This window comes from Oculina patagonica, chromosome 13 (assembly GCF_052425735.1).
Source record: "Oculina patagonica isolate OP01 chromosome 13, crgOcupat, whole genome shotgun sequence".
Taxonomy (NCBI): Eukaryota; Metazoa; Cnidaria; class Anthozoa; order Scleractinia; family Oculinidae; genus Oculina; species Oculina patagonica.
Window position 1 is genome coordinate 36,880,596 of NC_135770.1, and position 13,111 is coordinate 36,893,706.

At 39.0% G+C, this 13,111-nt stretch overlaps 1 protein-coding gene across 2 annotated transcripts in view; it reads right to left on the bottom strand.

Moving 5' to 3' along the window:
* The window catches only part of LOC144634498 (sodium channel protein 1 brain-like), a 48,768-nt gene that overhangs the window by 30,744 nt on the left and 4,913 nt on the right, over positions 1–13,111 (bottom strand). Inside the window, exon 1 of one of the 2 annotated variants that reach the window (XM_078493460.1) lies at positions 9,566–9,847. The exons of the other annotated variant lie outside the window; for it this stretch is intronic. Coding sequence (XP_078349586.1) covers positions 9,566–9,737 — 172 coding nt within the window. The 5' untranslated portion in view covers positions 9,738–9,847. Of the gene's footprint in view, positions 1–9,565; positions 9,848–13,111 lie in introns of those variants that run through there. 2 annotated transcript variants of the gene reach the window in all.

Consider the following 13,111-nt stretch of genomic DNA (forward strand, 5'->3'; position numbering starts at 1 on the left):
GTAGAATTAATTTTTCATAACACGTGAGTAACTTGTGTCCTTGGTCGTAATGCAATAAACATTATTAACCTTTCACCGCAGATTTTATTACTGTTTTGCCGAACGGAAAGTCTAAAATGACCAAAGGTGATTGAGGAAGCCTTGAGCTTTATAGTGAGCCACAAATAAAATAGCGGCACTAATGTCTAAATTGAACATACTTTTTTCTAAATGTTTGGCGGTTGAAAAGCGTTTAAGGACTGTTAAAAAAACTATTTAGAAGTTTCGCTAAACAGTTTATTATTAATGGCCAGCAAGATTTTTTTTCTGCAAAATAATAGTTTATTTACTTAGGTAATTCCCAGTTGTTTGGATCAAACAAGATTTCATCCCATAATCTTTTTTATTGACAAGTTTTGAGGCTTGGTTAAGAGAACATGTACAAATCACCCGCACCGACGTAAAAACTTCTGAGTGTTTACTATAAACATTAAATAAGGGTAATATAGTTACACATTTCCACAAAGCCTGATTTTTTCGTGTTTGCCAGATGTTATCAATGAATACTTGCGTCATTTTCAAATCAAGCACAATTCAGAAAACTATTTTGATGTATTATCACGATGAGTGAAAGGGCTTTTAACAGCGGAATATCTCAGTTATTTTTATATATCTATGTGGTTAGTAAGGGAACACCTTAAGTGAATATTTTCTGTAGCATTTGTGCATCAAAACACGCGCGTACTAACAACGCAAAATAAGTAGTCCATCCCCAGTCTTAAGGCTCCTCCGCCAGCCACGGAATAACTTCTGGAGTCTAGGTACGAGACTGGTATGACGTCAGAGCGGTGCTTTCAACATGTTCTCTTCATCACTTATGACAAAGTTTATTTTTTATGATTTCTTTTTTCTCTAAATGTAAATTGTGTTTTACTAATAAATGTGGAAATAAAGGTTGTTGTCACGTAAATTTTCATGTCTCCAGAATCACTTTGAGAGCTCAGCCGATCATGTTCTTCAAATGTTACAGTTTAGAAACGTCCGTTATTTTCACTCTATCAATCGACTTTTTTACACAGCAAGCCTTTAATTGTGAAATCAAAGAAATCAAGGGAAGATTTTAAGGATCGTTTGTGACATTTTTTTAGAATTTTCTGCTAAGTCTATATTTTAGCCGCCGGTGGACAAAAGCCAAACGTCAATATGGCGAATGAATACCAAGCTTTCTTACTTGGAAATAGCGACGTCGTTATGCCAGTGAGAAACTCTTGGCCTCAAAATTATGTCAAGTTGTTGTAGAATCCTTTTCTAATTAGTTTAAATCAAAGATCGGTAAGCATTTGAATTGTCAGTCACTGCAAGCAAACTGAAACGAGTCGAGGTCTCCGGGAAGACTAGCGTACGGACGACTGCCCGTTTGCTACGCAGCAGGATGACAACCCTTCAAATATAACGGAATCCAATCACGGAATTTTGAAAGCATTCTTTTTCACACTTTTATCATTATGTCAGTTTTCATTACACTTTGAAATCCTATTTATTGCACATTCATACTCATCTATGCAGGCCTGCAAATAGCAGTAAGGCATCGGACACTGGCCAACCACAATTTGCCAATGTCCGATGAAATCCAACTGTGGTCGGACAGAATGTCCTGACAACTTTTTTCATTTTTTGCTTTCCAGTGCAAACACCAATGTTCTGCGTTGACAACGCATTACATTAGCAGGTTCACATATCGAGCAGTACTGTAATATGATGCCCGACCTCATTTTTGTTTTGTCCGATCAAAATGTTAACTTTAGTCAGACGCATGTCCTTTCAAGGGAAAAAAATTATTTGCGGCTCTGTCTATGTAGGAACTGACGATGGATAATATTTCATTTGGAACATGTTTTGTAATGAGAAATGTATTTTAAAAGTATCGTGTGGTTTGTCAAAACATTTAAAAATATGAAATAAAGAAACAAGGTACTACATACGCTTTGACGGAAACAAAACTACTTCAAGGGGTTTTATTTCGTAAATTCTCTCGTTGTTTCCATAGATTTAAAGAAACACGCTTCAGGCAGCTGTTAAAACACTTGCTACTCGCCTGCAGCTCCTGTCCACACAGCTTTTCGCCTTCTTCCGCCAAACATCCACTTGTGTTGCCATTACTATATGCAGGAAATAAGGAACGTTTATAAAAGGACTCCCGTGTCTCGGTGGAATCATAAAAACACGCTCCGGCAAAAGTCTAGTTAAACTAAAAATTCTCTGAAAACACGAGGTGTAGGGGTTTAGTCGCGCCGCTAAAGGCGCCGATTTTGTTTGGTACAGCGATTGTTTTCGTATTTCTATGTTTTAACCTAAAAAAGGGCCTTTTTTAATTGGTTGTTTTCATGAAGGACTTTTAAAAAGTTCAGTAAGTGTTAGTTACCCTAAAGCCTGCCTTCATAAAAGGCAGGTTGATTCCTCTAGGGTACAGCATACTAAACTTACCATAATGTTCTTATTCGCTGTTTTTTTTTTTTTTTTCATATCCAGCAACTGCTCTCATAGTGAGAGATATAACCGTCATTTCAAAAAATCTTAGAAGAGCCCGTTGTCAACTCGTGATTGACAATATCGAAATCGAAAAACACAAAAAAGCACTTGTGTATAGATTTGGGTAAGATGGATAATTTAGTGTCTATTAGCTTAACCATAATGCACAAAATGAATTTGATTTTTTGAAAAGACAAAGAGGTCTACACAATTTTAAAGCCAGAGAAAAAAAAACTGATCAGACTTTCAAGAGATCCGAACTTAAACATCAAGACCACTTGCGCATACGAACTATTCAAACACAGAGAATTCGTGAACTTCTTCAGTCAGGCAACGCGAAAAGACGATAAAGTTATAGCACTTTCAAGCAATATAAACATTTCACCACGTTTGGGCAGTCTGTGCGCGATTTGAATGCTTTAATGATGTCTTTGAAAATATGGGGCAGACCCCAAATATCTAAAATATATATTACTTCTCTATCATTGAGTAAATAAATAAGTTAATAAATAAGTAAATAAATATGAATTACAATATTTAGAGAGGAAGCCACATCAGCCCTAGCTTGTTTTCATACGGGTCCTCTATCCAGGTCGAATATGAATTTGATTGTCGGTCGGTTTTTTCCAGAGGGTGGAAACCGGACTATGTGGAGAAAAACTTTCGGAACAAGGCAAGAACCAACAACAAACTCAACGCACATATCGAACCCGGACCCGGGCCACATTTGTGGAAGGTGAGCGCTCTCGTCACTGCGCCATCACCGCTCCTTTATAAAAAGTTGTCAAAACCACGCTCGGCTGGGTGGTGTAGACTTTTTTTTTGCATAACTGCTGTAAGGAAGAGCAATTAGCGCTCGATTTATTTTAAAAATACTTAAAAGCAGGTTTAAACAAGATTTAAAAAAGAAGACTTATTATTTTTTTGTTTTGAAATAAGTTACTTCAATTTTCCATGTGACTTAAACATCTGCAAAACCTACAAAAGGCAAGTTTCACGCTAAATCTTTTTTTAATTTATTTTTCCCTCTTACACTTACGCAATACTTAAAAAACAGTTCGGGAAAATTCATTGTCTTTGCACCATAAACTGCACGTGAAAATTTAAAACCAATACCAAACGAAAGACAAATCGATGAATGTATTGACAGTTTTCCTGTGTCAGGGAACTAATTTCCTTTGAATCACATCGCATCTGTGGCATAAATTGCAATCTGTTTCCTCTGAGAAAAGCTATTAGTATCTCCAACGCGTCCGGCTACAGCTATACCGTGCTATATTCCTCCCTCCACTCGCCAATCAGACTACAAATTGCTTTGAACTATGCGATTCTTAATTAAATTTATGCATTTTAAATGAAATTTATGCATCATTAACTAATAAATTAGCATTCACAACACGTAGCACAAGTACTTTTGCGAAATTAAATAACTAGCCGTAACGCCTCTTTGGATCATTAACAAACTATTGTGAATACTCTATGCATATGTAGAACACGTTCGCGCTACTAATCTAGGCAAACGTGCTTCACCCGTAATTCTCGAACTCATTAATAATTCATCAAATTAAAACAAAGGAAATCATAACCGTGAAGGAGGTTTGGATACCCGGCCTTAATTAGCATAGATAATTACGATTTTATTTCTCGTTTACTCCGTAGTTTTTGTTTCGATTGAGAAAGTGTTTCATCGGCTATCCAAACACCTCGAATTTCGTCAAAAATACTCCGCTGCGCGTCGTATTTTCGACTCTCTTCTCGGTGTTTGGATATCCCGATGAAACACTGTCTCTCGTTTTTTTTTTATATATTACATAAAAATGTTTAAGTTGTTTCACACAGTGCATCTTGCCAAATATACGTCTACAGATCATGTCAATGAGGAATATGAGTAGAAAATGGTCATTTATAGACAGTCAGTTTTACTTTTTAAAGTAATTGCCTGTGGTTCGAAACACATTTTATTTTTTTTATTTTGTATTATTATTTTTGCTATCAAAACGAATATTGAATAACAGTAGCAAAATTTCCCTCACTTCACTAGCCTGTACACATGTACGAAAGCCTCCCAACTCAGGTTTCCAATTCCTTAGAGTTATCAACTTCGAATTTCTCCTAACCTTTTTCATAGATTGTCAAGGAGAAAGGTGATGAGAATATAAAAACCATCAACTACAAGGCATTGTTTTGACGTACATGTACCAAGTCAAGTGTATCTTAATAATCCTATGGCAATCGTTACAGAGAATCAATAATTGTGGCGAAAATACGACTCAAGTTTGAAATTTGAACTCATTTTACAACATTTAAGGTAAAAAGCGTATCTTGTATTCCCTTAGGTCGGAAATACTCTGCGAATAGGGTCACGATTAGGTGACACGAGCAAGCAGCCGCAAGAACGAATCGACGAGCGAAGAGAGAGGGGCTTGCTTCGCTCACCGACCCATTTCGCGCCTTGCCTCTAGCGCGCGTGACCTTAACGTGAAACCACTCACAAGATACGTCGAGAATTTCAATTCGCTTTCTAAAAAACTATTGCCAGAGTGACATGTTTTCACCAAAACTGTGATAATTTGTAAAGCAAGTTAAAAAAACAACCTCAACTAAATGTAGGACTTGTTAAAAAACGAAGCCATGCTGTAATTTTATAATCGGAAAAAATCAACTCCCACGCAACGCGTTGTAAGCGCGCGCTTGGAAAATGTTAGACTTGAAAACGCGACATAAGTTTTCATCGAGCATGTACTGTGATCAATTCTTTCAATCCCAAATCACATCACCAAATGCTAAACTGAACGCAGTTATGTCTAATAAAGAGGAACAAAACACTCCTTTTACGTCCCACGCAACACCTTGTTAATTTTATACGCAATAAAAACCCATGCGTGGGCGCTGATGAGCAAGAATGAAAAAGTTCTAAACAAGTGGTATTTTTAGCGACTGTATACTGTGCTCATGACATCAGCAAATTAATGAAAGTCTTCAGTAACTACAATCAGTCAATACCGTTTTTAACGGACCTACGGTAAATGCGTTAATAAAAACACATATTTTCATATAAAAACTAAAGATCTATTTATTTCATTTGTTCCGCCACGAAACAAGGTGAAAGCGGAAAAATATTAACTCCAATTACACATCAGTTTCGTATCAAGGAAAGCTAATCACTTATCAAACAGCCCTTAAATGGCTAAGCGTGCAAATATAGTGTTGACAGAAGGTGAATAAGTCTGATATTTTTTCTTTTTTAACGGCTAGCAAAGAAAGCCAACTATATTCAAGGTCAAGGTAGCTTATTTGGTAACATGCTATGAAAAGAAAACTTAATTAATTATTAATTTCACCGGAGCAGGCTTTAATCATGAAATCCTTAAAATGCCTAAAAAAGGTGAGCCCGCAATGTGTTAAAGTAAATAAAGGGCTTTACAAAAGGGAAACTAACTTATAGGTGTACACAGCACAATTCTTGTAGCAGAAGTAGGCTTTCGGAAATAAATAGGCCTTTCTTCCTTTGCCCTTCTGTCCCAGACTTCTCCTCGTCTACGCGTTTAACCAAACGCGAGCCTGCTCGCAGGATACAGACTTTCGGGACAAAATCAAAACTTCAGGTAGTGAAGTATATTCACAAAAGTAAACAAAGCCCTTTGGAAAGCGAACAGTCTTGAGTCTGGCATAAAGAAGTGTAGTGATGGATGAAAGATCGAAATGCGATTTCTCCTTAAAGCAACGATACACAGTTTAGTGGATAAGTAAAGAGAACATCAACTCATAGAGAAAACCTTGATGCACAACCAAATTTTCAAAACGTACATAAAAAGAAAAAAAACTATGAAGAGATAATGCCGAATTTGAGCATAAAACCAAGACGACAGAAATACCGTATTACATTCTGAAATATAAAATTTCAAGTTCAAAATTCAAACTGTCATTCGATTCAGAAATCGAATATTAATTGTTCAAGTGTCCGGCTGCATGGAAATCAAAACTGGGTTATTAAGCATGTCCAATGCAACAAAACGGCTTGCCTCTGGTTTGGTATTATTATGAGAGAGCTAAAAAAGCGGGTGGGTAACGGAATAAAGAAAAAACGCCCGTCTGCAACAATTAGTGTTAGGTGTTCAGGTATTATTAACCGAAATTATGAACATTATTTTGAAGCGAATTTTCACGCACGTGCTTGCCGCGTGAAGCTAGACATCAGTCCAATGAACGTTCGAGTTTCAAATCAAGTTGCAATTTGAACACTGAACTATCTATTTCAAGAATTGAAAACTGCAAAGAAGACTGAACTTGATAAAGTTGAAATGTTCATTTGTCACGAGCGTGGGGCAAAGAAAAATATCTGAGTCCCCGACGGGAATCGAACCCATGACCTCCCAGATATTGGTTGGGCGCTTTAACTAATAAGTTAAGGGAGACTCTTGGTGAGCTTGGTCATTTACTAGGTTCGTATGTGACACGCGTCCTGCATACTGCTAGGATCACCAATGTCGAAATCATCAAGTGTGTAGTAAATACTAAAGATGGTGAATTTTTAAGCTCGTTGAGAAATAATGAAGATGAATTGTTCAACAATGACACGAACATGGGACAAAAAAATCTGAGTCCCCGACGGGAATCAAAACCATGGCCTCCCAGATGCCGGTTGGATGCTCTAACCAACTGAGCTACGAGAGAGACTCTTGGCGAGCTAGGCCATTTACTAGGTTCATATGTGACACGCGTCCTGCATACTGCTAGGATCAGCAATGTCGAAATCATCAAGTGTGTAGTAAATACTAAAGATGGTGAATTTTTTAAGCTCGTTGAGAAATAATGAAGATGAATTGTTCAACAATGACACGAACATGGGACAAAAAAATCTGAGTCCCCGACGGGAATCAAAACCATGGCCTCCCAGATGCCGGTTGGATGCTCTAACCAACTGAGCTACGAGAGAGACTCTTGGCGAGCTAGGCCATTTACTAGGTTCATATGTGACACGCGTCACTGCATACTGCTAGGATCACCAATGTCGAAATCATCAAGTGTGTAGTAAATACTAAAGATGGTGAATTTTTTAAGCTCGTTGAGAAATAATGAAGATGAATTGTTCAACAATGACACGAACATGGGACAAAAAAATCTGAGTCCCCGACGGGAATCAAAACCATGGCCTCCCAGATGCCGGTTGGATGCTCTAACCAACTGAGCTACGAGAGAGACTCTTGGCGAGCTGGGCCATTTACTAGGTTCATATGTGACACGCGTCCTGCATACTGCTAGGATCAGTAGTGTCCAAAGCATCATATGAAAGATGGTAAATTTTAAGCTCGGCAAATAAATGATAAAGATTAAATGTTCATTTGCCACGAGCACGGGACAAAAAACAAATGGACTTTAAGAATGAACTTATTACTTCACTGGGAGGAGAAACGTTAAACGTTTGTCAGTGTAACAACCACTCAACTAAAGCATGACCAGTGACCAGTGTAAATGAAAGAATTTCACACATGAACTGCAAATAGAGCGTCAAGTGAAGACTGAATATTTAAACTCATGACTCTTACATGACTGCATGGTGGGATGCTCTACCAACTGAGCTAAAAGTACATGTGCGAAGCTTCAAATTGGGAGCAGGATATACAGAATGACAAGTGTGGTGTACATCATCAAAAGCAGAAAGCAATCTCTACTGCTTTGACTTGGCAAGTTTCTGTGCCTTCACTGGCAAGTTGGTGCCTCGGAAAACGCATGATGTAACAATCACCGAGAACAAGAAGTGACTTTAACAACTGCAGATAAATATCCCCGCTGAACAGAAGATCTTTACAAAAGTTATCTTATAAACCAGACTACAAATTATCACATGACCCGTACGGACCCTGGCGCAATTTCCTTAGAAAACCTTATGAAAGAAGTCCCGTACGAGGGCCTAAGCATCGATCTTACACGGCCAGAAAAAGCCGTACGGCCCTACCAGAAAAGTGTACGGCCCCGCCACTGCCGCGGGATGCCAGAATTGAAGCCATTTGATTCTACAGTTTTGCATTCAAAATGAGCGATAGAAAAGATTATTCCGAAAGCAAAGAATGTCCGATATGTTTAAACTAAACTATCTAGAAACCAATGTAAAAAAAGTGTAGAAACCAAGGGAAACGAAGCGAAGCAAAATCCTCAACTACCTGCCTGCCTGCCTTTCCAATGCTAAGCAGTCGTTTCGTACCCACCGTTGATGTCTCGTACCCAACTCGGACGATTCGTCGTCTCGTACCCATCCTGTTTCGTTTCGTAACCGTCCTATTTCCTAAGTCGTTTCGACCTTAGATTTTATAGGTACCGACCCTATCATCAAGTTGTTTTGTACCAAACATTCTGTTGTTCACGTTAAGTATTGTGTTATTTAAGCAAAGTCCACTATAAATAGAGCCGGGCCAATTAGTTATCTGCTTTAAATGTGCCGATCTTGCTTAGAAGGTAGCAAACTAGGTCGTACGTAGGAGCGAACCCCGTAGTAAGTGTACTCTGAAAGGTGGGTGCCAACGCGGACGTTGCAAAGTCGATTGGGTGCGGCACCTCCTGCTAACGTGGCATGAATTTTAAACGCGGCCACGGCGAAAAAAAATGCAAGGCCTGTAGAGAACCTAATTTTATATTGTGGCGTCTGGGACAGAGGCAAGGAAAACTATGAGAATTCACTTGTTGCTGGCGTTCCTTCACGGCAAAAATCTTCAATTTACAAAATAAACAAAATGAAACGGACCGATCGATTTTTAACGTTTTATATTGTTTATTTTGTAAATTGGAAATTTTAGCCGAAAACGGAACGCCATACTTTTCGGATAGATGAGTGAGTAACGAGACATGCATGATTTTGACGCAAAACATATTTTCAACAGATACTTATTTATTTTATACAATAATATTATAATAACAAACATCCTAATTACAGCAACTAGTAATCGCACGTGTTAATCGAAACAAGATATCGCGTTGCTTGAAATCTGTAAAACTCTATAAACAATTTCAACCCTTCCTTTTTCCTCGTGAATGGTTTCCTTAAATAAAAATTTATAGTTACCTTCATCGCCATTCCTTGTGCTTTCAAAGTTATGCAGTGAAACAGGAACAGCAGATGCGACGCAGGGTTCACAATGCCACGTAATATCGATGTCAGCCTGGGCCGCGTTTCTGTAAACTTTGCGAGTTTTTCCCGTGTTGCACTTATGGTACTGCCACCTGTTTGAAGCCATCACACAGAAGGGCTTCTTGGCGTGATGATACAATTTTCTTACATGTGATGCGCAGCTCAAGTGCAAATTTCCTTGTTCCTTGTTTGTAGTGCTCGAACAAACGAATGACGAAAAATAAAAATGTAGGCTTTTTGTAGGTAGACCCCAACCAAAACGGATCGAAATTATGGTTATTTGATTGGTTAATGCTAATGTTGTTTATTTTCCTTTGTTAAACTAAACGAATTCATTACTTTTAATGACAAAGGGGAAAAAATCACACCTACACTGTACAATGCGCGAGCCACTAGTTAGCTGTTTTTGTCAAGAAACTCACAAGAATACAAAGATTTGATATTGCTTATTTTTCAAATTGAAGATTTGGCCGTAGCGACGAGTAGCAACAAGTGAATTCGCGTAATTTTCTTGGTCGTCCCGGACCCCACAATGTTTTGGTTCCAGGCCTCGCAGTTTGTGGCCGCGTTCAAAAATCGGATGTTACGGTAGCAGGAGGTTTCGTACCCGATCAAGTTCGCATCCACCTTTCAGAGTGCACTAACCATGTTCGTACGATGACGTTCGCTCCACGTACGACCTAGCTCGCTAGCGGGGGTATACCTAAATTTGAATCAAATTTTAAGAGGTTTAAAGAAGGGAAAGTAGAAAGAAAATTAGGGCCTGGAAAAAACTTATCAATCTAAACTTAAAAATATCAGAAAAAAATAAGTGATAGAAAAAGATTGACTGTTTATTGATGGGACGTGACTGATAATGGGGTCAGCTGTATATCAAATAGTTGATGGGGTTGAGTTGATGTTACTCGGTTCATAACAAGGTAAGGGGACCCGGGGGCATGCTCCCCCGGGAAAATTTACATTTTCATAACCTCAGAAACGCTATTTTTGGCGTTCTGGTGGAAATTTTTAACTATAAAAAATGCCATCACACGACAATTTAAAAGGAGATTTTTTTGGAAGGCCCCCTTCGAAGCCATATTTTTTGGCATGGCCCCCCTCAAATCCCACCAGCGTCCCCACCATTGAATATTTTGTCGTTCTTTAAGCGTAAGCAGTGTGATTACGGTGCGAACTCCGATGTTTCGAACTGGATTGGGTGCGAAACCTCCATAATTTGATGTCACATAAGCAAGATTCATTCAAAGCAGATAACTTAATGGCCTCTATTTATAGTGGACTTTGATAAAAAAAAAACTTGGCTATTATAGGAGTACGAATCGTCTGAGTACGACACATCGGTGGGTACGAAACGACTGGTACAGTTTCCAAATCATAATATAGTTGCATACATGTTGATCAAGACCTAATGTTGTTTTTAACATCAAAAATCCTTCCTGGTGGAAAATTAAAAATCGCGCTCAAAGCAAGTGTGAATTTTTTGCCCAGAAAAAGGGCGCTATGTTGTTTAATAAGTCTTCGCTGAGACGAGTATGACTAGCCGAAACGTCGTGCAAATTCTTTGTCGTAGTCCTTCATAAACGTTTCCTTTGAAATTTCTACGAACTGCAATCATATACGAGGCATTTGGCCGGAATGAAAGCTAAAACTCGAAGATTTGGTTGTAATTTTGACAATTTTAACAGAAGTTTGAATACTTTGTACACACCTCGCAGTTTAAATGCACTTTTCTGGCTTCCCCCCCCAAAAAATTACGAGCTACCCGGGCTTTTCAAAATGCGTGCAAAACGGGCTGCCGCGTCTGCATCCACGAAAGGGAAACAAAAACAAAAAACAAAATCAGTAGCCATGCTTTATAATTGACTGAGTTAGGTCGGGCCGCACGGGAAAATATTTGGCTGTCAGTCAGGACGCATGGATTTTGCTGTGCGCGAATGTTTTCTCGTCTGGCACTCCCACTCAGTCAAAAAGTACCTGGCATATCGTTTCTATCCAGGGTAACAGCGCAGTTTCCAAGCAAAGTCAGTTTGACAAATGGGCATGATTTTCATCCCTGGTCAACTGAAGGAAAAATGTTGCAATCCCCTGCACATTACATGTACATTGTACCTTTGTAAACCTTACAAAGGCCTTTACCCTTGTCTTCGATTGTTGAAGAAAAAATAGGCTATCCCCCCCCCCCCCTGTGGTACTGCAACTTCAATAGAACAATGTCTAAGCCCATCAGGAACACAGTTGGAGTGAAGCAGGGCTGCGTACATGCAATTGCCCTCTTTTGGTCTACTGCTGTCCTACACTAATTCCAATCCTGGACAGAGGACATCCCGTTATGTGCGCACGTGATCTTATGGAAAATTATCTGATATCTCAATATTTGACACTATGACCAAAGCACATCAGATCCTCATATCCAAGCTGTTATTCACCATGTGGTGCAACACTGGAGTCTCACACTAAAATACAGCACTATGCATCAATATTTGTGACTTCAATCAAGCAACTATTGAAACCTCTCCTTAAATGGGCACAACAGTCACAAGCAGACAATCAAGAGACAGAGATCAGCTGCAAGAGAACAGCTAAGGTTCCTACAGTCATGTTCAGATTGAACAGGAAGGTGTGGAGTAATGTACTTCAAAGCTGATGGTAAACACAAAGCCTAGCATCTACAGTGCATGCAAGCCCACAGTGTATTATAGTCCTTTACTGCCTACATTTACGCTGCCTGGATAAGGAAGATGATCAACTAAACAGCTTTTGCTCCCTTTGTCTCAGATGCATCCTCAGCAAAACCTGGTAGGAATAGATTTACAATATAAAGGTCCTTCAGCAGCTGCCAGTACTCCCCAGCATTTTTGCTATGCTGGCCAACATACATGTACCCTGAGTTGGCTGGGCACGTTCACTACACACAGAACAGTGAAGAATGTCAGAGCCAGTTCCACCCCATATGGAATGGTAAACTGGTGACTTGAGAAACAACAATCCCATTTGCATTTCAAATTAATAAATGCAGCTGGGGTCAGCATCACTACATGCATGTGGGACGATTGTACAGTGTATACCTGTACCCCCTAGAAAAGGCAATTCAAACAAGTGAAAGGTGTGGAAAAGATGAGGACCACCACAATGAAGGAGAAGAGGGCGAAAGAGAGGAGAAGCAAAGGGTTCTACACCAGCCACACAGCTAGTGTCAGCCAACTTCAATCAAAATGTCATTTAAGGTGTACATATAGACTATCGTCATACAACTGTACAAGATGGACAGATGCCTTCTACTAACCCTAAAGATCACTGGAATTTATCCCTCCTGGTGCAAACATCAGGTTTTTACACATTATCAGAATGACTACTGTACATGTTACTATTGCTAGTATTGAGAGTTGCAACCACCTGAATGGAGACTCTAGTACATTATTACATTTCTATATGGTTTATGGTTTTCTATATGGTATATGGTTTAATGTCCATTATTCTACC